This window comes from Rissa tridactyla, chromosome 1 (assembly GCF_028500815.1).
Source record: "Rissa tridactyla isolate bRisTri1 chromosome 1, bRisTri1.patW.cur.20221130, whole genome shotgun sequence".
Lineage (NCBI taxonomy): Eukaryota > Metazoa > Chordata > Aves > Charadriiformes > Laridae > Rissa > Rissa tridactyla.
In genome coordinates, this window is record NC_071466.1 from 98,623,644 (window position 1) to 98,649,342 (window position 25,699).

The following is a 25,699-nucleotide window of genomic DNA, read 5'->3' on the forward strand; positions in this document are numbered from 1 at the left end:
CCTGGCCACGCTGCCTTCGCTCTGCAGCCTGACCAAGGTATTTCCAGCCCTGGTGCAAGTGCAGCACTACCACGACAGACCAGGAAAATGCAAACTACCCCCTCTGCTACGTTTTCCAAAGCCATCAAATACATCATAATAAACATAATTTTCTTTTGAACACTTGGAAGCAAAGCTCGGACTTTTTTTTTTCTCTCTCTTTTAAAACTGTTTCCCCCCCCCCCTTTTTTTTTTTCTGCATTGCATTTTTGTGTGGTTAACACGATAAAGGTTTTATTTTATATTTCCAGTGAGCCATGCCTTTATTTCAAAAGGTTATTCCCACCCATCTCCAACAACTCTGGGTTTCCAGGTAGGCACCTCCTGGGGTTATTCACAACCCTCCATCCCAGGCAGCAAGAAGCACCCCTCGCCTCAGGGGTGAGCAGCCCAGTATTTGGGGGTGCTCCTGGAGGCCTCTGAGAAGGGGGGAACAGAGAGAGCGAGAAGCTCCCCAGGCTCTCCCTGGGGCACTGGGACCAAACCAGGGAATCCATTTGCCTGCCAGGTGCCTTGCAGAGGCTGGTTAGCCCAGGTTTGGCAACCATCAGAGAATTTCGCCATGGCAAAGATTAAGTCAAACATTTCCTACTTAGCTAATAAATCAGCAGCTACATTACTTCTTAGCTATTGCATCATTATTATTTCATGCCTTACTCTGCTCTGCAGGAAGCCATTTAACAGGCAATAAAACAGTCCCTGGGGAGCGCGGGGGTCAGTCAGCTCCACCCCGGCCCTCTCGCAATATTCCCCAAAGGCAGGGCCAGGGGGACAAGTCACCTCCCTCCTCCAGGGTCACCCCAAAACCACCATGTCCCTGGTCTCAAGGGAAAGGGGGGAAAACCCCACTTCTTAAACCCATTTATCCGCCTGAATGAAGTGAGGGTCTCACTACCCATCTTCACACAAAATGCCAGGATTACTGCAGAAAGAGCCTTTATGCTGAGAGTTGACCCCCAAGGCCTCCCAGTGAGCTAATGAGTTGTTAAGGGCTCAGCCAGGTGTTGAGAATCCGTTATCCACCTGAGTCTCAGGTGAGCAGGTGAACCTGCTTGGGCACAGCCCGAGAAATGCCAGTTACTTTGGGAAGCTTGGGCAGACTCCCTGCTGCTAAGGCTGGGCTGGGGGAAGGACTCTGAGGAAGCTGTGGCTTGTAACCCACAAGCAGATGGAGGGTGAGGGCCAGGCTCCCTGCTGGGTGTCCACCTGGGCACCTCCCAGGAAAGCTCCTCAGCTTGCTCCAGAGGAGGAAAACAAGCCTCTCTGAAATGCTTTGAGGATAAGGTCCCAAGCAATTTCTTAAATTTCTGTGATGGATTTGCTTCAAGGCCATCATAGGCATTCTAACTGTTTTGGGTGTAATAAACAAGCACCTCTTTCCTCCTGGTGGGAGGGCAATTTCTGATAAATTTTCCAACTTCAAAGCTCATCGTATCTAGCTGCCTGTTCTCACGTGTGCCCTGTTCATCTGTGAGGGTTGATTTCAGCCCTGGTGATGCAGGGAGCGGAGAAGTGGGGAAGGGGCTTTGGCAAGTGAAAGCCAGGACTGGGCTCTGATGTGAGCTCAGGTAGCAGGTTGCCCAGCTCGGTGTCACCGCTCTGGCTGAAGCCTGGGGCACCTGGTGTGATGTGTTGGTCCCCACTAGGACCAGTGAGGCCAGGATGCTGCCCTCAGTCCTTCCTTGCTCTCCTTCCACCCCCTTGCCCCTGCCCTTTCGTGCTTACGCTGCTCCTGGCAGCGTAGTGTCTCAGGGAACTGATCCAGCTGAAAAGCAATCCCTACAAAAGTAGCTGTGGTTTCCAGCAGGATCAGCTCCTTGATACAGCTCACCGTGGGCTTCCTTGCCAGCTGAAGGCAGGGTTCTGGGGGTGAGGGGCAGGGGTCGGTGGGGCCACAGCAGCCCTGCGCTGCATCCACCTTCGTTCTGTTTAGCTGCTTCCTCAGCTACTTTGAACCATGTGCATTCAACTAGCAGAGCACTTGGAAAATTCACCACCCGGAAACCTCATCTCTCCCTGCCCACGCCACCCTGACCCCTCTGAGGAACATACAGCCAGTGCTGCTGGACCGGCTGCTTGCTCCGAAGCTGCAAGAGCCTGAATTGTGCCAATGGATTGAAAAAGCCAAAGTCTCGAGAATTATTCAACACTGGGGAATAACATCGGTGACCTCTAAAAGTGGGCCTTTGATTATTCTGGCATGTTTGCTCTTATTGACAAGGGCACCTATTCTTTCGTAGTACTAATTTAGCAAAACTTCATTTAAATATTAAACACAAAACTTCGGCTTTACCAGCATTAGTAATAAGGCTTTTTTGCACTCGGGCGGGCTTGCTGCATCAACAGCACAGCTTAAAAACCCCAGCTGTAGGAGCCCAGGCTGAAGATACCCAAGTGGGTTAGTGCTGTATCATCACCCTCAGCACCTGGGACCCAGCCGTGAAACACTGGATTCTGGATACCAGTGGAGGGGAGTGTTAAATTCCTCCCCGTCTTTCCTGCAGCCAAGGTATTGCTGAAAGCAGGAGGTTTAATTGCCTTTGTCTTTGCAGGCGCAGCTAATGAGCATTATGAATAATGCCATGGCTCTCCAGCCCTCCTGAAGCCGCTCACCAGACCTGTCTCATAATTCAGCTCAATTCAAAAGGCTGCCAATGCTGTGTATTACCCTTCTGTTCATTTTTTACACATCTTTGCATATTATCCAAGCTAGCCTTTGGAATAAAAAGGGGGCAAAGGGGTGTGGAGGTGATGGCGGCTTTTATTATTTCCTTAAAATTCCTCTTGGTTATGTGGCCTGCAACAATCTTCTGCTGTGTTTGAAACTAACCTTATTTACGAGAGGAAAACAGGGAAAAAAAAATCCACCACATTTCTATGACAGGGCTAACCAGCCTGCTCCGTGGAGAGGGCTCGGCTTTGGGCAGCCGCGGTCCATGGCTGGGACAGGAATGTGAGGACTCCAGCTCCTTTCATCCACAGCATCGGTCCTGGGGCACAAATAGGAGGAGCAGAGCTCAAACGCAGAACGTGGCCTTTCTGTAGCGGTTAAACACCCTGTTCAGAAGATGAGTTACATCCAAAAATACTCCCTGGAGTCACACCTACCTCCTATGTCTTCTCCTCCTTTTGTTTTTTTCCCCTTTGCTGCCTGGTCCTGTCACAGCTCCCATGTCCTGCCAGCTTCACTGCCTCCCCCAGCTTCAGACCACTCGGGTGGTGAGCAATGCCGTCCATGGCTCAGTCTCTAACCACATCACAACGGCAGCATTCAAACCCGCAGAGGAGGCAGCAAGAGCAGTGTTTGTCATTCAACGCTCAGCCCCTCTGGGCTGCCGGCTGGCTCAGGGAAAGACTTGACTGCCCTGGCGTCCTCCTGCATGTGCATGAGATGCTCCTTTTTTCAGGAGATAGATACTCCTTTTTTTGGGACAGGGCAGAGCCGTGCATCTCCTGTCAGCCACACATATCCCCCAGAGGCTGGCATTCCGCCACGGACCCCCCCCAGATGGTGTTGCTGGTGTGTGGGGGGTGTGGGACTGGGTGATGGAGAGAGCATGTGGCAGCCCCCACTGCTGCAAAGGTACCTGCTGGAGGCTCTGCTAGATTTCTCCAGGAGGAGGTACCACTCTTCCAAAGTCTCTCCTTACTTTGCATGTGCTCCAGTTCTTCTCCTGAGCAAACTGCAAAGGACAAGAAGAATACAGAAGGGCCGGTGGTCATGACAGGAGAGAGCCCCAGCTGGTGTGGTGCCCCATCCTTGAGGACAACAGGGCTATGAAGAGGACAGCAGCTTCAGCACTTCCCCCTAAAACATTCAAACTGCCTTTTCAGCCTTTTCCCCTGTTTCGTGTCTTCGTTCCCCAGAGCTGCCAGGGAAAACTGGGCTGTGCTCCCTTCCCCTTCACACTCACTCCAGCCCTCAGCTGGAGAAGCCAGCCAGGCCGGCTCAACACGTATCTCTTCCAAAGGCTGTGGTGACACGCTGCTGCCATAAATTAGGCACAGGCTGGAGCATGGGCTGGTAGAGAAGCGCACTGTCAGTGTGCTGTCAAGCAGCAATGACAGCAGTGTCTGCAGGGGCAGCACCCGCTTTGGAGAGGGGGGGTTTCAGGAGGACTCTGGGGTTGGGAAGGCTGAAATTTTCTGGCTGGGTTAGACTGATGATAGTATCCCCAATGAACACATAGAAAGGGACTTTCTAGTATCTATGTATGAGAAGTATGAGCAGTATGAGCAGTATGAGAAACAAACAGGATGAACTGGAAGCCTTGGTCAGCTCCCAGAGCTCCGATATCATCAGCATTAGTGAGACTTGCTGGATTGAGTCCCACAACTAAAGTGCTGGGATGGAAGGCTATGGGCTGTTCAGGAGGGATAGACAGGGCAGGCGAAGTGGAGACGTTGCACTAGACGTAGAGGAGAGGTTTGATTGCACAGCCCTTACAGTTAGTGATGATGTGGTTGAGAGCCTCCAGGTGAGGATTAGGGGGATGGAAAACAAAGGGGATGTTGTAGTGGGTGTCTACTACCAATCACCCAGCCACGGTGTGAGCACTGATGAGTTATTCTATAGGCAATTAGGAGAAATTTCTGGATTGGTAGCCCTTGTACTTATGTGAGATTTCAAGTTCCCAGACATCAGCTGGAAATATCGTACTGCTGAGATAAGCAGGTCTTGGAAATTCTTGGAGTTTGTAGGAGAGAACTTCTTGTCACAGGTACTTAGTGAGACAGCTAGGAAAGGCACCATCCTGGACTTGCTATTTGTGGATAGAGGAGGACTCATGGGAGGGAGTTATTTAGCAGAGTACCCTCAGAACCTGCTTTTGAGGGCTTAGGAGTCCATGAGTGATGACTGGAGATGGGTCACCAGTGCTGTTCCTCAGGGTTCAATTCTAGGGCCAGTCCCATTCAATATATTTATCAACATTGTGGATGTGGGAGTTGAACGCACCATCAGCAAGTTTGCTGATGATACCAAATAACGTTCTGTTGACTCTCTTGAGGGGCAAAATGCCTTGCAGAGTGATCTGGATAGACTGGAGCATTGAATGAGATGAAATATAGCAATATAGCAAGGGGGGATGTACAGATATCATCTATCTGGACTTCTGCAAGGCCTTTGACACGGTCCCCCACAACATCCTTCTCTCTAAGTTGGAGAGATACGGATTTGATGGGTGGACTGTTCGTTGGATAAGGAGCTGGTTGGCTGGTTGCATCCAGAGGGTGGTGGTCAATGGCTCAACGTTCAGATGGAGAGGGGTGACAAGTGGTGTCCCTCAGAGATCTGTACTGGGCCCGGTGCTGTTCAACATCTTCATCAATGACATAGACAGTGGGATCCAGTACGCCCTCAACAAGTTTGCTGACGACACTAAGCTGAGTGGTGCTGTTGATGTGCCAGAGGGACGGGATGCCATCCAGAGGGACCTGGACGAGCTAGAGAGGTGGGCCTGAGCAAACCTTATGAAGTTCAACAAGGCCAAGTGCAAGGTCCTACACTTGGGTCGGGACAATCCTCATTATCAATACAGGCTGGGGGATGATGTGATAGAGAGCAGCCCCGTGGAAAAGGACTTGGAGGTACTCGTGGATGAAAAGCTGGACATGAGCCAACAATGTGCACTTGCAGCCCAGAAGGCCAATCGCATCCTGGGCTGCATCAAAAGAACCGTGGCCAGCAGATCGAAGGTCCTGCACACGGGTTGGGGCAATCCCAAGCACAAATACAGGCTGGACGGAGAACGGATTGAGAGCAGCCCTGAGGAAAAGGACTTGGGGTGTTAGTGGATGAGCAGCTCAACATGAGCCGGCAATGTGCACTCGCAGCCCAGAAAGCCAACCACATCCTGGGCTGTATCAAAAGCAGCGTGGCCAGCAGGTCGAGGGAGGTGATTCTGCCCCTCTGCCCCGCTCTCGTGAGACCCCACCTGGAGTACTGTGTCCAGCTCTGGAGCCCTCAGCACAAGAAGGACATGGACCTGTTGGAGCAGGTCCAGAGGAGGGCCACGAAGATGATGAGAGGGCTGGAGCACCTCTCCTCTGAGGACAGGCTGAGTTGGGGTTGTTCAGCCTGGAAAAGAAGGGGCTCCAGGGAGACCTTATAGCGGCCTTCCAGTACCTGAAGGGGGCCTACAGGAGAGATGGGGGTGCTGTTTGCAAGGGCATGTAGCGATAAGACGAGGGGCGATGGTTTAAAACTAGAGCAGGGTAGGTTTAGATTGGACATTAGGAAGAAGTTCTTTACTGTGAGCGTGGTGAGACACTGACACAGGTTGCCCAGAGAGGTGGTGGAGGCCCCATCCCTGGAGACGTTCAAGGCCAGGCTTGATGAGGCTCTGAGCAACCTGATCTAGTTGAAGATGTCCCTGCTCACTGCAGGGGGGTTGGACTAGATGACCTTTAAAGGTCCCTTCCAACCCAACGCATTCTATGATTCTATGGAGTCCAAATGCCAGATCCTGCACCTAGGACGGTGTAATGCTGGGCACAAGTGTGAATGGGGAGGGGAGTGGCTGGAGAGCAGCCCTGCAGAAAGGGATCTGGGGGTGGTGGTGGGCAGCAGGCTCAACAGGTGTAAGCAGTGGGCCCTGTCAGCCACAAGGGCAAAACACGTCTTGGTGTGCATCAAACCCAGCATGACCATCCTGCTGTATTCAGCGCTGGTGCGGCCTCACCTGGAGTACTGTGTGCAGTTCTGGGCCCCACCGTTTATGTGAAGGTCCTTGAATGCTCCCTGAGGAGGGCAACAAAGGTGGTGAAAGGGCTGGAAGGCACATCCTGTGAGGAGCTGCCGAGGACTTTGGGCTTGCCTAGTTTGGAGAAAAGGAGGCTGAGAGACCAGCTCATTGCTCTCTGCAGCTTCCTGAGGAGGGGAAGTGGAGAGGGAGGTGATGAGCTCTTCTCCCTGGAATCCAGTGGTAGGACGCATGGGAATGGTTCAAAGCTGCATCAGTCAGGGAGGGATTAGACTGGACATTAGGAAACATTTCTTTACTGAGAGGGTGTTCCAACACTGGAACAGTGTGCTCCTACAGAGGTGATCAATGCCTCGTGTCTGTCAGCGTTTAAGAGTCATTTGGACAATGCTCTTAATAACATGCTTTAACTTGGTCAGCCCTGAATTGGTCACGCAGTTGGACTAGATGATGCTTGTATGTCCCTTCCAACTGAAATATTCTATTCTGTTATTCTAATATTTTGTTCTCTGATGATGGATGTAGTCACCATCCAGTGACTCCAGTAGGGAGACACCTTGATCATTCAAGAGCGCACCTACACCTGGAATTAGCATTCACAAAGTGTCTGGATTAGCCATGTAAATAAAATTGACTAAATCAAGGCTCGAAAGACAGGATCAGGAAGATGTTTAGCTGTTGTCGTACCTCTATTCTTGGCCTGCCATTTGGGAGCCCTAACCCAGCAGCCGCCGGCAGGCTAGTCCCCCTTCTGACGCTGCCCTGAGATTTACTGCCCATTCCTACCACGTGATTTACAACCAGTGAAACCTCAGTAACTGCAAACAGAGGCTATTTAAATACCTCAAACCCCCAGAGGAATCCAGCGTGTTTTACCTAACCTTATTCCATGTGGTGAGGTTTTGAAATGTCCTGGCACAAGCAGGATTAAATACTTTCCTTCTGGGTTTTAGGTATTCTTCACAAGAATTATTTGAAATTAACCAGAGCCGCAAGAACTGGGGGGCAGTTAATAGCAAGGCACTGCAGGGAGGGAGATTTCCTTGTGTGGGATTCCTGGGAGGATGCTCCGTCCAGCCGCAGAGACCACTGCTCCGTGCTGCAGGTCCCGGAGGTGGAAGGCAAGCAGAGGAGAGGTAAGAGGCAGCAGGACAGATGGGCACAAGGCTCAGCTCAAGGGTAACTCACAGGAGGCGTTTGCCAGAGTGGGGGCAAATGCCAGCACGCGAATCCCACAGTTACCATCTCTGGTAAAGCCGGGCACTCCCACTTAACTGGGGAAAGAGAAACATCACCAAGGGGAAAATATAAAACCCAAACCAAACACATTTAGGAAAGGAAATGTTTTTTATTGAAAAAAAAAAAATTACATTTCACTTACACACCATGAAAATACTGAGTTGTGTGTTATTTTCATAAGAAGAGGTTAAGACTTTCACAAGAAAACCACATTCTTTATTACAGCGTTACTCCACGAGATGAGGCTCTGGTGGCATCTGCACTGGGCGTTTTCACTAAACAGTAGAGCAGGACTAAATGTGCTTTGGGCAAAAACCCTAAATATTGGCCTCTTCCAGATCCTACTCCCTGTTGAAGACATGGCACTCATTTGTTCAATACTGAATTATTTCTGAATTAGAGACCAATCTCAGATTTTCTCTACTCACTTAGATCTTAGGCAAATTCACAGCTATCCCTCCCTTCCATTTTTAACAATCTTGATTTGTATTTCCCATTCAGCCAGCTAAAAGCATATTAAAATGGCATGTAAGCCACCACCCTCCCATCTTCCAGAAAGAAAACAATACCGAAACATTACACCAACAATCACTGACAGCAAATGACAAGATCACCGGGTAGTGCTAAATTCTCCGGCGTTTCCTTCCATCATCGCATCTCCAGCAACAAGCCCTGCAGTCTTCTTCCCTCGCGAGGCACGTATTCACATATAGCGCACCTCGGGCACGTGAATACACGTGCTGCACGAAATGCAGGCCACAGGAGAGGAGTACCTGTCTGCGGCTGGTATCCCAACGCCATTTGTCACAGGTGTATCACAAGAAGCGTGCTGTGCTCCGAGCCAGCTGTGACAGGCTGTGTCACATCACTTGGCAAGGCACCTTCTGAAAACCCCTTATGAACTACAGACCTTTGGTGTGGTCAGATTTAAAACTCTGCAGGCAAAACCAAATACTAATGCCACTTAAGTTCCCAGGTAACTTCCCTTATTTGTTTGTTTACTTATTTATGTGATTTCTTCCTTACTTAAAGGGGATGGGAAGGCAAAGAGCCAGACCTGGACAATTCTGACAGATGCAAGTGCTGTGAAAGCGGATTTGAAACGTTCTCCACCTGGATCTTCCCACTATGTTCCCTAGTTAGAAAACTGCTTTACTCTGTGCTATTTTCTACTCTGTTAGGCACAAGCATCACACAGATCATTAAGAATAGTCACAGAAAATCTTTTAGGACTGTAATGTTTTTGCGATACAGGGGACAGGGCTGGACTGAGAACACCAAAACTCAAATTACTAAACCTGCAGCTCGTCTTTCAAGTACTCAGCTGACAAAGACTTCTTGTCTTTACCCCTAACAGTGCAGCTTTGCAATTAGGTTCTGCTCATCTCACTGCCAGGAAAAGAGGCAACCCCATTCTCCCCGGTTTTGTCCAGCTGCATCTTCCCAACCCCTCCCCAGCAGCAGCACCAGCGCCCATCTGTTCCCAGGATGGGAAGGCTGAGGGAACTGAAGGAGGTGAAAACTTCAGGGGTTTTGGCTGGATAAATTCCCTGTTGGTTGTAGCTCCCTTCACTCGACTCGTCATGGGGAGAGGCAAGTACCAGGGCCAGCACAAGTGATGGGAGAGGAAGGTCAGGGCGCGGTTTTATGGCGTAGCTGAGCGGAACAAGTTAGCTCGCTCTATAAAGCGTCTGATAAATCTCTACCTTATTTTTCCGAAGAACAAGAACCTAGCCTAAATCACCTGAATCATTCACTTCTAGAATCTTTTGTTCTCCGTGGCCTACAGATGAAGTCTAGGGAAATTACACGGCTAAGTTAGGTTCCTAGAACAGGGAGGAGAACGAATACCCTGCCGCCTTCCACCGCAGCCAGGGAAGCAGTGTGCTGTTCATCGAGTGCTTTAAAGTGCATCCAGAGTTGTGCTAAACCAGAGCTTTGGTACAGCCCTTCGGAATGAACAGCCCAAGAGCTTCACACAGCCCTCATCTCCCGCTTGCTCAGAATCACTCCTCCGCATTTCCCCCACGGGAGGGTGCAGGCAAAACAGTGGCTCTGCCACCACCACCAGGGTATCGCACCCACGGATTCCCAGGGGAGGAGAAACGAGGCACAGCGAAGCGCGCAAAACACAGCTGTTGCCTTCCGGAGCCTCTCTCCTCGACAATGCATTATTAATCTCGGTGATATTTTTCTTGCTAACTCAGCAAAGCAGAAGTACTTCCCTTTTAACATATCCAGAACTCGGGAACTCTTCAGAGAAAAATGTCTGACAAGTTCTCCTCTGCTCTTTGCGGTGGTGATTTATTCAGAAGTGTGGTGAGGACGCTGCCGTGTTTCTTAAAAGAGACATCATAAACGATGATCAGTTTTTCCAGATCAGCCAACTGTTGTGGCAGGAGCACAACGTTCAGCAGAGGGCCATACTCCACAAACTGATTTATGTTGCAGATCCTTGCACTTTCTAGAGAGCCCCTAAATGACAACCAAAAAAATAAATATATACGGACGTTTGTGCTTTAGCCCTGGTCTCTCCAAGCAATAAGAAACAAAAACTCAAGTAATACAGCAAGACGGAAAAATCATGCTCTGATTTTCAAGCATGCTAACAGCTTGCCTTTTGACTGAATGGGATTTTGTTGGTAGCTCAACTCTTCTGAAAGCTAATATTTTTATGAATTTAAATTCAGATCACCCTACTAAAACTCTTCACGTTATTACAACTGACAAACTACAGGGGAAAAAACCAAAATCTGTACTTTCTCCCATTTAGCCTACTCATCTACCTGTTGCACACATTCAGCGCAAGCTATGAAGTTACCTTGGCCAGGTTCATAAAACGTGAACGAGCTACTTTTCTTCCAGTGTCTTGCCTTCTCCATTTATATGTTGCTATTAAGCACTTGCCAGACACGCCCCCCCCCCCCCCCCGCATATTATTTAATTAAACAAACAAATCCCTCACCTATTTTTAACGTGCCCTAGATGGATTTGATATTTCATGCCAATGCAAAATCTAAATTTCAGGCTTGTGCCACAACTTACCCAATTCTGTAACGGATAAGGGAGCAATATTTAGGGTTTTCTTTTTAAACAATGGTATCCACCATCCTATTGCCTCTCTCTACAATCAAGCGTACAAGCCTTACTGCAGGAAGAATACAACTCGTAACTGCCAACCAGAACAATACACAAACACTACAAAAGCCTACGATTTCATTAGAAATTAAATAATTTGCTATTACACAGAACTTCATTGTTTTTCTGGCATAAAAGTCACTGAATTACTACATACGCCTCAAGGACAATCATTAAGATGTGTAAACATATAACAGGTCCACCTAGTCGGTACAAAGCACCACACAAACTTGAAATACATAGAAAGTTTGCTCATAAATATTTCTTTTGTTTAACAATTCAGCACTAAAAAAATATGACTTAAAAAGGCATCTTTTATTAAGTTATTCAGTTTGTCCAGGGCTGGTGGGGTTGTACTATCCCTACTATATTACAGCCACCTGACTCTCCTGCCAAACCATTGGACTTTTCTGGAAGAAAAGGCTATGTGTGGCTGGGACCCAAAGCTTCAGCACAATCTATAAAAATAGAATTCTTTAAGACCTTCTGCTCACATCCCGAAGGCCTACGCAGCCAGCCCCCAAATTCTGTTTCCCACCCCCACCACATTGCAAATAAAGCTTCAACATACGTACAACACACGCACAAGAGTACATATATTACACTCTTCTACACACAAATATTTTTTTTTTTTCTAAATAGCAATGCAACCACAAGGGCAATAGGTAAGGAGTACACGTGAGTTTGGTGGTAACATATGGCACAGCCTTCTCATATTGCTGGTTTTCTCTGTCTGAATCATGTGCTGCCTTATTCACTGCTCTGCAAATTGTGGATTTATTACTGTTATTTGCGCGGTGGAGGCACTAAGCCAGGAACGTGTGCTTATTGAGGAGCACCCCATTCGCCTCGAGGGCCATTGCGGCTGGTGCAGTAAAAGCACCAAACTGGTGGCTGGTGGTGCTGGGGCTGTCACCTGGCACTGGTTTCCCTGGTGACGCAGATGGGAGTTTTCCTAGGCTGTTGGGAGCAAAACCGCATTCTTCCCTTCTGGAAAGCGTAAGAACTAGCTTGGGGTCTCCTGGAAAAGTGTGCTGACAATAGCAGCGCCCTTGCATTCTGTATTCAACGTCCTTTGCCGGGCACTTAGGGCACACTCCTCCAGTTTCTGATTGAACCTTGTGGATTTATCTTAAATCTGCTCCTGCACGCATGTGTGAACTCACTTTTTTTTTTCTCATTTATTTTAAGGAGAAGAGCTATTTTGGGGGCTGTGATTGAACATCTCAAAGCTTAGTTTCCATGGTTGATGTGTACCTTTAATGGACATGCTTTAGAAAGCTACAAAGCTGTTCAGCAGTAGGCTCTCATGTACCAGAAGCAAGTGTCTTTCATGACGAACAGCTCTCTGAATAACCTTATCCTGTGATTCTAATAGGAGCTGAATGCCTAGTCAGTGAGCCATTAAGGCTGCAATGGGATGAAAAAGAAGGGGTTGTATTTCCACTTATGAAGAAATATTTTGGTTTCAGAGCGGCCAAAATTTGTAACACTTCTATCTCAGCTTCTAAAAGTACTCTTTAAAGGGGCAAGGACCTTTGCTCAGGAGAGGTGATTTTCTTTTGTATAAGCCAAACTTCTCTGCTGGGCAAACCCATAATAACTGGAGCTTCTCCAATAACCAGTGCCCTCATTAAACTGGATATGTGCTCTCTTCCTCTTGCAAACCACTGCCGTAGCAGAGACACTCACGGAAGTGCTCACACAAGCACTGGTTCTGACATGCAGGAACAACTGTTCCCTACTGTATAGCCTTGTATGCTCTAACCTACGCGGTAAGGCAAAAACTGCTCTGTGAAGGGGAGCGCAGCTAAACACTGCACAAGAAACAGACCTCAAAATGAGTTGTGGGTCTTATTCCAAGCCCCTCTTCTCACCTTGTACGCAGGAATAAAGAGCACAACACAGAGAGGCCCCACACATGCAAGTAAGAGGCATACAAGAGCCCTGGTGCAGAATGACAGCAGTTGTCTTCCCATGAAACTTTTTTTAAAAGAAAAATTTAAAAAAAGCCAAGGATGTTACTCACTTCCACATATCTACTATCTTACAATGAGATGATTTCAGCGCACAAATGTGTACTCTTCCATTAGTTACCCCTTTGTCTCTCCTAGGCTATAACTAAGGAAACCTTTAATTACATCCACCGTATTCAGCAAGACTATCAAACTCTTCTTGTTCTCTTTAATTCTGAAATGGTTAACATATTCAAAAATAGGATCTAACAATTTGTGTGTGCACGGTATATTAAATGTAGATACTTTTATTACAATCTTCCTTGCCACATATTGTAAAATAAAATAAAATCAATACAATCACCATTAACAGTCTCAGACAACAAATTAACACCATCCAATCAAGACACAGTTAAGATACTCAAAAAGGCAGTTATGAGCAGCTGGAAACCTTGGTCCTCCAATTGTTTTGTATAACACATTGATTATAGATTTCTTCCACTTACGATAAAAATCGGCAAACAAACATTATACTGCAGATTTCTTAAACGTTTTATATCGAGTGTGAATAGCATTGATTTTAGCACAATGTCTTTATGCACGTCTCCCAAAGAGGTACATGGGAATTTTAAGCACGTAGAGACTAATCCGGGCCCAGAATAGAGTAGATCGTTTGTAAACAACTTCTGGTCTCCCCTGCACGATGGCTCCGCAAATGACTGCGCTTGCAGTAATCAAAATGGCTGACCACATACACTGCCAAGTTCATTCCAGAAAAAAGGGATCTAACACAAATTACTTCCGCTGAGCGAAAAGAAAAGAACGGTGGGGATGTCGACTGGACAAAGACACAAAGCATTCACCGCTCCCACGCCTACACGTCCATCAGCACTAGAAGCATCCCTTGCTGCTAACTTCACACGTACACGTGGGTGTACGCGTGGCAGTGAAGTTAGCAGTCCCTAACTGGTGGATGCTGGACTGGGTTACAGACACCTTTCATGCTGTTAGGACGGTCACGGAAGATTATCCATTTGTTATTTAGCCTCTCTGGGATGAAGTGCTTGTTCTTCTGTAATCAGCTGGGATCTAAACTACTTTAGACTAACCATTTTTCTTTTCATAAGGATCTGCAAGTGGATCAGACAACCCTGATAAGTCTTCTCCAAGCCCTTAAATAAATAGTGGGCAGCTGTCTAATACTGAGACGCTTTCCAGCTGCACCAGAAAGACAGAAGGAACTCCAAAAGAGATACAGATGTTATATGCAGGAGGAGAGGAGGGAATAAAAGATTGGACAGGACTGTGCTAAGTCTTTGAATTTTGTTCTGCAAACATTATGAACAAGCACTGTGTAACTCTGAACAAATAACAATGCATCCAAGTATTAAGTATGTATACCTTGACATTTAAAAATACCTGTTAGCCCGTTGTGACTACAAAACGTTAGTTATAGAATGTATTTACAGATAATTTCTGATGTTTGTTCCTGGGAAGAGATGTTAGGCCCAGTTCTTCACTGAAGACAAAAACCTGACCTAATTTAGAGCAAGTCAGGAGGAGTTTAAAAGAGCAGCTCCCAGGGACATAAGCAGAAGCAGCCACCAGCCCCTTGCTACAGAATCCAGCTACTGCAAAATAAGAACTTTTGCAAATTGAGAACATTAATGTCATTATATTATTATTTTTTTTTAACATGGATATGTCACAGATTCTAAGGAAGGTGTGAATTACTGAACTGATCCGTTCTTTGAAGCAGTGGGAAAAGATCACACCTGACAGGTGGAAGTTGCTCCAACAAGCATATCATTTTGTCTTCTATGGCAAGATCACAGTTCATTATGGTTTACAGATAAAACCTTGTTTGCAAGGTAGCTTTAAGTTTCCTAAATACCAAACTTGGTTATTTCAGAGAAAACCAGCCCTTGCCTTTCTCTCAATTACCTTATGAAAGTCTATTTTTTTTTTAGTGGGGAAAAAAGGTTCGTGCTGTCTCACACTTACTAAAAGGGCTTTTCTGTAGCACATGCTTGCAACAGGTAGGGTTTCTCTGACAGCAAATTTGTCAGTGCATATTTATTGCTGCTTTAAAAAAAAATATTAAAAGGCCAATTTTGAGCCTCTCTCTCCTGTTGATCCCCTGATGTGAAGAACTGAAGAACCTCAATTTTGCACTGCACTAGTGCAAGGACGGCCACCACATGGCTCTTAATTTGGCCCCACACAGCTCCCCAGCCAGGCCATGAGGCTGCGTTACATGACTGGCAATGAAGCCACTGCTGGTGCAGGGTGCTGGGCAATCCACAGCCCTGGCTACAGCAGACACTGCACCAGGAGCCACTTCCAGACCCAGCTGAGATCTGTGCTGGAGCCATGGGGCCATAGAAATCAAATGTCACTTACTGCATGTGAATTGCTCCTGGGATTTATCTAATTCTTGGTAACCTGAAGGACACGGTAGAGCTCGCAAAGCTTGGCCATCTGACAATTTTTGTATGTGACCCACAGGAGCTGCAAAACTGGACAGAGCTGGGTGAGGGTGTCAGGCATAATGCTGTAAAGTTGACCATGATACATAAAGGCAGGGAAGTTCAGTATGTTGATCCCTTCTTCCCAAGAGGATGGCAGGGATTATACGCTTCCACGTGAAATAGTCTTAATTTTAAAAGATAAATAAACTCTTAGTTATCTTTGGAATATGGCATTCAAGACTCCTTTAATCAATGGTAGAAACAGCTAAAATCCTTTTGTGTACAACTGTTGAAATGCATCACCAGCTACAGTATTTAAACATCTTTGCTGAAAGCGACTATCTCAAAGAAGGCAACTGTATTCCTGTCACAACTGCCCAAGTAAAAAGCAGCTTATATAAAATGGGGCAAATTATTAATTATTATTACTAATATTTCCTAGCCTACCTGCAAGAAAAAAAAAAAGCATCGATTTAAAAATACAGCGCTGCAAAGAAAGGCAATTTGTTGTACTTCACAGAATCACAGAATGGCTGAGGCTGGAAGGGACCTCTGGAGATCGTCTAGTCCAACCCCACTGTGCAAGCAGGGTCAAGTACAGAAGGCTGCTCAGGGCCTGCTGAGTACAGTCAGGTTTCGAGTATCTCCAAGGACGGAGACTCCACAACCTCTCTGGGCAACCTGTGCCAGTGTTCGATCACCCTCACAGTGAATTATATTTTTTTAATGTTTAAATGGAATTTCTTGTATTTCAGTTTGTGCCCATTGTCTTTTATCCCTTCACTGGGCATCACTGAGATGAGCCTGGTTTCTTCTTCACTGCTTCCCATCAGGTATTTATAGACATTGTTAAGATAGTTCCTGTCTTTTTACATGTTGGATATCAGCGATGAGCTCATCTCTGTTACTGACTGCTAATTTTAGCAACTGTTCACATCACCAAAATTATTATTGCTAGCGAGTTATTTCATGGCAGTGGTTACTAAAAACTGTGGCAGGAGAGCCACATTTTCAAGGTAATTTCTGGGGTCTTTTTCCCCTTGAAATTTTCAAGTCGTACGAATATTTTTTTTTTCATTTTTAATACCAAATGCATGAGAGGAAATAAAATTATTGAGAGTGAAAGCCTGACGTTTGCCTCTTACTGCAAAACATGTTCATCTCAAATTTAATTTGCTTCAGAGACACTGAAAATGAGGGATTTCAGAAATGTATTAATTATGAAATCTTACTCTATGAAAAAAAAAATCTATTCAGCTCAAAAGTCACTTTAAGGATAAATTACTCTTCTACTAGGTGAAACCAATTAACTTTTACAATAGCAGAAAATCCACAAAAATGGTCGGATAAGCGAAGACTTCAGTGGCTAAAGCAATCTCCAAACCACCTCTTCTGGGGACTCCCAAGCTATGCGAGTGACATGATCAGTTAGGCAGGTGTGATGAGGAAGATGCAGGAAAGGTATCTAGGAGATGCCCAAGAGTGAGTTTCCTGAGCATGCTCAGGTAATCAAGAAAAACTTAGCCTTTTCCTCTAATGCAAATTTCCTTCACGTTTCCTGCACGAGTAACTGCAATTTTAATCTCCCTATACAGTCTGAGACAAATAAAGCTCATCAACTGAAGCTGGATTTAACGACACACTATACCTCATCCTGGAAGAAGCAAGAATCTCAGTCCCATACAGAAATCATACAGTGGTACAAGTTGCCAGTACCTGTCAGCGTTATCTGCCCTACTGGTATAATATGTGGCTGCGATGTATATGACGCTGAAATTAAGAATCCCATTTTGAAGCCTTATGAAGCAAAAGTTTGAAATAAAGATGCATTCATAATAAAGAATACATTTCTGTCATCTCTAGGCAGCAGAGGCTGCAGAGACTTAAATTATGAACAAATTAATTTTGTCTGTTTCACTATATTGGGTAAACATACGTAACTTAATAAACCAAAACCTATGACTTTTACCACATTGCTTCATTGATAAGTCTGCCAATAGTGCTCACTATTGTTAAGTGGAAGTGCCCTGCGCAGTCTGTAAATACATCCAGCCATGAAGAACAAACTAGGGTAGCCAGCTTTCAGGGTAAGAGCTGCTTTCTCTTTTGTCCTGACAGAATGTTTGTCCTTAGTTAAAAACTAAACAAAGAATCAAACCTGGCCGCAGAGGTAGAACTACAAACTTCTAATCAGCGCTACTGAATGAAGACATTATCTTATAAATGAAGACGTTTCTGGAGCAGCTTTTGGGAAAGATCATGTGGGCACCCAAAGACGTTAGAAATAAGCAGCCAGTACCTGCAAAAACCAAAACCGTGCAGCTGTTCATAGACAAGAAACAGGAGCAGTTACCAGTAACATGAATGACACCTCAAGGTCACTTCAAAGTACTTAAATGCCAAACATCTTCAAAGTACTCCTACACACAACCAGAACTTTGTGTGTAGTTTTAACCCTGCTTAGTTTCATAGCAGCTGAGATACTGAATACCAGAGTAGGTAACCAGATACCTCCAGAAAAAGGGAGCATGGAGCCAGCTCCACTGGCACTAGATGCCATCTTGAAATATATTTTCCAGTCAGCCAAGCATTCCATCAGCAAATTCACATCTAAAGTCTTTGGCAAGGCAGGAACATTGTACTCTCTTGCCCTGGGTAATTACACAGACGAAGTGAATTTGACAGCCATTTTGATACCTGGTGATATGCTTCAATGCACACTAACCGTTTCGTTTTTAAAACTGAGCAAGGCCAGCACATATGTTTGAGAGTGGATATCTGCCTATGCTGGGCACTATTTCATGAAAGTCAGGTTTCTGTCACAGATCTAAGGCAAATATTACAATTTACAGGAAAGAAATGAGGACATCAATACATTGTGCGTTATTGGAGACGTACGGCCTTTATAACACGGTGGCTTTCACTATGATCTCTGGGTTTTCTATGTCCTTTTTGCTTTGGACCATTCTCAGTTCCAGGTGGGCTGAGTTTGGTTTGTTTCCTTCTCCAGCTTGTGCTAAAAAGATGACATCAGAATGTCATTAAAAACAGCAGTATAAAAAGAAACAAGTTACATTGTTGTGTTACCCCACTATTTTTTCTACCCTCCTCCCCTCCCTAGTCTCCCTTACTACCCCCTGGCTAAAGGCTTCCAAGGGGGAAGATCCAGGTCAGGACTGTGATTTTTTTACCACCCCTGTTCTGCACCTCTCTCCAGGAAGGAAACATGGCTCTGCTGTTACTAGAGAGTGGCACTGACATGCTCTGAGAACCCACAGATCCCATCTGGATCTCCTTAGAAATTGAAAGATAAGGGAATTGCAAGGGGAGAGAAGCTGGGGAAAAAAAAAAAAAAAAAAAAAAAAAAATCACTCCTCACACGGCCAACACAGCTGACAGTTAATTATTAATTGATAAACCCCTCTCAATACTAAACACATGCACCCAAAGGGAAAGTCAGCGAGCTACACTTAGAACAGAAGCTCTCTTGCACGGCAAACTCAGTATTTCCTCAAATTCCTCCACCGCTGTTTTGCAAAGCAGTCAAGCGCAGTCAGCGTGACTGTAGTCCCACTACAAGCTGAACAGTGACATCTTCAGTCGGGTGTTGTCAAAAATAGGCTTGGAGGAAAACAGTAAAGAACATGCCCTGAGAAGACTACCAAGCTCTCATTCTGTAAATTCTCTGGCTGCTTCTGCACCGAGGGCTGCCTTTCGTCAGGAAACCAGAAAGCTCTTTGAATGTTTCTTCTGACGCAAATCCAGACAAAACAAGGGAACAAGGTCTGAATTAATTACCTTTTGCACTCTTAATGGTCCTCTGCAGAACATGTTGCATGGCTGACACAGTCTTTTCACATGCCACCTGCATTAACATAATATATTCAGGTTTTAGTAAAATATCAGCTGCCTAGTTTAATATCATTATTTCAAAACCACTGCTATTAAGAGGCAAACATGACTGACAAGATGCAAACAGGATGACAACTACATAATGTAGAGTTTGGGAAAAAAATTAGACTTTCTTAATTCTCATGAAAACAGGTATTAGAAACCATATATTCGTATCGAGGATTCTATGTGCTTAAGGCAAAAACCAGAAAAATAGATCTGATAGTTGATTTTCACTGCTTATTATGAAGTGAGTGTAAAAGAATATAATTGCAAACATGCATGCAGTGTTTCTCTCTCTCTGGAAAGAGCATCGTCTTATTTGGCAAAATTACAACATCCATGTAACAGAAATGTGACCGGCCAAGCTAAAGTGTTTTGGCTAAAGGGAAATTATGCTTTTTTTTCCTCTGAAGTGAGGAAAAAAAGCCAAACCAGAAGAGAGTCTTTAAATAACGTCATAGATTACAAGTAATTAAGAAAAAAGAAACGTAGTCTAAACTTGCAGAGACAAATAATTTCTCCCACACCTTCAAATTGTTTGGATGCTTATGTGTCCATGCCAGAAGCATAGCAGCAAACAAGTCTCCTGTTCCAACAAAGACAGCATCCACTTTAGGAGACTCCACTCGAATTCTTTGTGTCACCTTGGTACCATCTGCTTTAGCTACAACACAGATAGACAGTTAAGTAACAGACCCAGCATTTAATACAATAGCATTTACTATAATTTTAAAGTGATCACCAGATTTGAATTACTTTGTTGTTTGGAACATAAAGATGCTAAGGAGTATTGTAAACTTTGTACCAGCTCTTTTAAAAGGTGCAACCTTTCAAAACTTTGCCAAGTTGGGATAGCATTTACAACTTATACACTGTACATATCTCACTTAAGAGGGAGCAGGTAGCCAGCACCTTCATTTTCACGAAGGATTGAGCGCCACCTATTTTCATTTAGACAGCAGCAGCAGCTTGCTCAGGAAACCGTATATTTATGGAGACTGCCGAATCCTAGATGGGGCATCCCAAACCATAATCGGGAGTAGCTCTGGGTTGCATGGACGCACAAGAGCAGCTGCAGACATCAGTAGAGAATATCTGATCCATGTGCCATATTGTAATCACCATCAGAATGACCAGACTTATTCCAGACCTGGCATGTACTGAGTGCTAAGACCCACTGACTGATTCTAAGTGGAATCTCTTTTAAATATCAAGACTTTTTTGATCTCTCAGCAGTCCAGAACGTGATGCCCAAATTTAGATCCCTTAAATGATCAAGGAAACGAGATCATATACTATCCCACATAACTATGCCTTTCTCAGGTAAAAACATCTTGCGACAGTCCAAACACACAGTGAATCTTGGTGACCGTATAGAAGCGGATATAAAGAAGCAGCAGATGGACATTTTACAACCTATCGGGGAGGAACAATCTGCTAACAGGACAATGTAACTTTTCTTAAAAGCATTCAAAACACTCACAGTTCCTGTTTTATACCACTACTACTTATTAGGGCCACTACTAGGGGCTTTAACAGCCCTGATAAGCCTCATCGAGGTTTAACTAGGTCACCTGATCTAGTTAAAGATGTCCCTGCTTACTGCAGGGGGCTTGGACTAGATGACCTTTAAAGGTCCCTTCCAACCCAACACATTCCATGATTCTATGATCCTCCACCCATGCATCTTCTGCCCACTAGCCCAGGAAGCTCAGGCCCAAGTGCGAGCATCCTTGCCTGAGCTAAGTTGTAGGTGTACCTGTGTACAGCCCTGCTGTCCTGACTTACTGATCAGATTTCACAGACTAATCTCGGGCCTGTCTTGTCTTGTCTAACCTTTCTGCGATGATCACTGGACTGTCAATGCGACCTGTCTGCCATCCCTATCCCTGTTCTGCTCACCTTACCCAGACACTGTGGGCCTGTTCCCTGTTGGCGAGGGCAGTGCTCTCTCTCTGCCTGTGCTATGATCATATTCAGCTCCCAGCTTGTCTTCCCTCATGGAGCAGCCCCATTCTTACCACTCTCCGATAGTACTGTAGGAGAAGTTCATTTAGGGATCTAAGCCTGATGAAACTACTTAAAAACGTAACTGAAAGCACAGAACAGTTTAAAAGAAAGTGCAGTTTAACAAAAGAGTTCATGACTTACTTTTTCTGTGGCTTCCCAGAGCAATTAGGTAGTCATTTCCTAGAGGCGCCTGTAGATCTGAGCTTGTGATCACCACAGTCTCTGGTCCCATGGCATGGAGCATATCCATTACCTTTCCATTTGCAAAAAGGCAGGAATCAGTGACTGCAATGTGCGTTGATTAAACCTTACATCATTCGTAACACCTTACTTTGGCATCTTTTGTAAAGAGAAAAAAGTTTCTATTCTAAGGATTCACTTGAATTAGGGGAATTAATCTGAAACAGGGGAATCAAAACATCCGTATTTAAATGTACACACTTGTTAAAATATACAAGCGTCTCTGTAGTATCTTTGGATGGTCCTCTGAAAAGAGTACTCTGAGTACTCTGTTTCAGCTGTGATCAGAACTTCTGTCTGCATCATGTTTTCAGAACATATTACCAAAAGAATAAGAGATATATAACAGATATACAGACACATGCACCTGAGCTGGCATCTTGAAACACTTGCTAGAAAGCCAATAACTGCAGTTCATGAAATCTTATTTAGCTACTACTTTAAGAGTTACCAAAAATGAAGTTAGCGCTAAATCAGAGGCACAAGTGTGTCTGTCTCAATCTTTCCTGTTTCAAACCCCAAATTACACCTGTAATTATGTACCTTTGCAGGTGTATTTCCACTCCGTGCGTTTCTCACTTAAACTCATTAATACTCTACTTCTGACATCACAATTGGTTGCTACAGAAGTGATTTTGATTTCACAGAAAAAAGAATGACTTCAATAATGAGTTTAGCATAAAACACCGATAAAATATTAATTCTCCCAGAAGAATTTAACTAAAAATCCTCTCAGGCTAGCTATGACTCATGAGCAGCTGAACGATAAGGATTTATTTCTGCTATTTTTTAATTCTCTATTGCTTTTCTTTCTTGTCTAAGCCTCCAAGTTTCTTCAACTGTCAGACCTCTTTGCACAGACATCGGTTGGGTTTTAAAGAAGCAATAAATCCACCAACATATGCTGGCATAATCAACCTGTGAAGTAACATTAAATTCTATTTCATTTCTCAGTCACAATTCACCAAGAACCGAATCAGCAGTATTTCTAGTTGTAGGACTTAGCCCCTTCTATATTAATATTACGTTGTATTTAATTTTTTGTTAGAAGACTATACTATTGTCACTACTCTTGCTAAAGAAATGAACGAAAGCATGTCACCGTGAAATTGATGACAGAATTCCTACCACCTCCAAAGCAGACAAATTCCAGCATGGATTATTTCTCAGAAGGACAGACCTATATATGGCATGCAGCTGGGGAGACAGACAGATTAAAGTATAATATCCTGCAAGCAACTATTTTAAAAATGTTTCCATTCCTAAGTATAATTCCATCTCTTTAGAAGAGATTTTTTAAAACCAGACAGTCAGAAAACTAACTTGTAAAATTGTTTAGCACACGCAACTCGTGTTTGCAGCTGAAATATGCAAACGTAAAAGTAATGGCTGCTCAGCTAAGTGTTGTTCTCAAGACTCTGGTTCCACTGGTGAGGATTAGGATAGAAGAATTCAGCTGTAGTTAGCAGCTAATGGCATGAAGCACAGCCTATCACCCTTGCCCAGCACAGTGGGGTAATGTAAAACTCGGGGGGCGGGGGGGGGGCGCGAATTTGAAAGAGCTGAGATCTTTGGAGCTGCTTCCTGCCCCGAAGAGATGGCCCATCAACCCATGTTTCATGATGTTGCTGAAGGGGAAAAAAACCCAACAAACACTTGCGCTGACAGACCCCAGCTACTCTCCAGGGTGCCACTGCAGCTGCTGTTTGTTTAAAGATTTTGTGTTCCTTTGAAGTTCAAAACCAAACTGGAACAAATAACTTCAGTCCATTATGAAAGCACTTGACTAGTCACCAAAACAGAGAGCTCAGCCTTTCTCAAGACACCAATAAAACCATATTGCTATTTTGTCCTTCATCACCAAGCCCTGTAGCTTTTTATTTCCTTCAGTTTGTGTAAAAGGGTAAATCCTTACACCTTAACGCAGTATATTTGTGGTCCATCTATCATCTCTGTATGGCGATGACAGCAGCTATCAATGCTGTGGATTTCTCTGTCTTTCACTGGGAAGTACCCGAAGGCCATCGCTCCCAGTCTGCTTTCTCATCTATGCAATCTATCCTTTTGCAACCCCTCTCAACCCCTTTGAGTAGGTCTCAACCCCTTTGAGTCAATTTAAGGAAGGGAAGCAGAGCACCAGCAAACACTGTCAGGAACCGATTCAGAGTATTCGGATCGATCCTTGTAAGAGTTTGCCAGTAAGCTCTCTTACTTGCAAACAGCCTCTGGCAGAACGAGAAGCGGCTGTCCCAACACTCCGCATTGCTGTTGCACGACTCACATGTGGACAGCAGAGGGAGCGACTCACGCAGGTTTCTAATGCCCAGGGTCCCCCGGGGATTTTCACCCCAACCAGTGTATTTCCACAGCGCTGGCAGCGTGTGGTTACTCGCCATGTGTGTTGCTGCTGCTACCCTTCTTACGCTGCCAGAAAACAAGCTCACAGAGTTCTACTCGTTATCACTGTAATGCCTTTAATCTGTATTTCTTTCAGGAAGTTTCTTCAGAAGCCTGACACTAAAACAAAGTGTTTTGCGCCTGGAGTGCATGAGCTTTAATGATAAATGGAGAGAAAGGATAGAGGCCAAAGTGACTTCAAGGTTAAAGACAAATGGCAAACTGCAGCACTGCAGGTGGGAATACAGAAAGAGATCTTACACATCCTACCCCTTGCCTACTTACCTCTAAAGCTTCTTTTTCTGTCTGAATCTTCCTGCCCGTGAGTAACCTGAGAATGAAAGAGAAATCTTAAAAGAGCACAAGTTCTCCAGGCAATGACTGCTTTGTTTACTCTTTGGAAGGAGGTAAGTTTGGACTGGCCTAAATGGTTTGGAGCTGCGAGGTCTGCTCTAGCAGGCAGCCGTCTTTTGAAAGTTATGTGCGCACATACACGGTGCTTCTGAAGCTGACTCACATCAGTCCTAACCTGTCTCCTGTAGAGATCCCTGTATCATAAAATTCGCTCACAAATGTATTCTCCATCTCCCATGTAGCTGCTCCCTCCCCTTAGGGGGAGAGCCTGGCATGTATCACAACAGATAATCTGACCAAGGAGTCACAGCTATGTGGAGGACAGGATGGGCAGGAGGCATATAAGTCCGTAACTCCTATGAGATGTTGGCATGGTGGTATTTCTGAATCTAACTTTCGGGGTTTAAGTCAAACTACTTCAGTTTTAATATTCTGACATATAATAAAAATATTCCTAGGAATGGGTAAGGACAGGGAAGAGAAAGAGGTATTTTTGCAAAATGCCTTAGATATAGGCCTCTGGAAACAACAAGAAGTAATCATGAAAATGAGAGACCAGAGAAAACAAGACAAGTCTTTTTCTCACATAACTCCCAGATTCTTTTATTGGTTTCAATATGGAAGTTGGAGGTTTGCTGAAAAGCACCCCTTGAAAGTAACAGCTAAAAACCAAAACCCAACACATACATACATATGGCACTGCATTGAGACAGATAAAAGAATGGGTATCAGTCTCTCCTGCTTTTATCCCTGACTTTATTTGGCTATAAAAGGAAGTAAGTACTTACTCAGCTTCAAACTGGTTAGGAGTAATTATATCAGCAACAGGTACGACTTTGTCCCTGTAGACTGGGAGGAGATCCTTGGGCACATACTAGGGGAGAAAAAAGGTCATCAAATATTGTCAGCAGCGTCTGAGATGTGGGACTGCCACTCTCCTTCCCTCAACTACCATTCATGCTGTCACTGAGTAACCTGACAGCTCCCCGCATACTGTTACGCAGCAGTAACTAAAGCGGCAGTGCATCCTCCAGCTGGTGACAGTACAACCAACAGCCCTTCTTTCACTGGAGGCGATGGAAACACCACTAAGCAGACAGGCCTAAACTGGCAGCATTAAAAGAAAGTGGTGCCTGGATGAAGAACTCTCGGGTTCCCTCTTACCAAGGTGACACAGCAGCATGAAGAAATACACTGTCCCACCAAGGGGAACCCTTTATCACTTCCCTACCTCCAAAAGAAACTATACTGTTGTTAC

At 45.0% G+C, this 25,699-nt stretch overlaps 1 protein-coding gene across 1 annotated transcript in view; it reads right to left on the reverse strand.

Annotated features, from left to right (window-relative positions):
• Positions 1-8,071: 8,071 nt before the first annotated feature.
• Positions 8,072-25,699, reverse strand: part of PDXK (pyridoxal kinase) — a 53,262-nt gene continuing 35,634 nt past the window's right edge. The window contains exons 6-11 of the mRNA XM_054205124.1: positions 25,230-25,315; positions 24,373-24,418; positions 21,592-21,703; positions 19,968-20,104; positions 19,345-19,411; positions 8,072-18,562 (exon numbers count right to left, since the gene is read on the reverse strand). Coding sequence (XP_054061099.1) covers positions 18,450-18,562; positions 19,345-19,411; positions 19,968-20,104; positions 21,592-21,703; positions 24,373-24,418; positions 25,230-25,315 — 561 coding nt within the window. The 3' untranslated portion in view covers positions 8,072-18,449. The remainder of the gene's footprint in view (positions 18,563-19,344; positions 19,412-19,967; positions 20,105-21,591; positions 21,704-24,372; positions 24,419-25,229; positions 25,316-25,699) is intronic.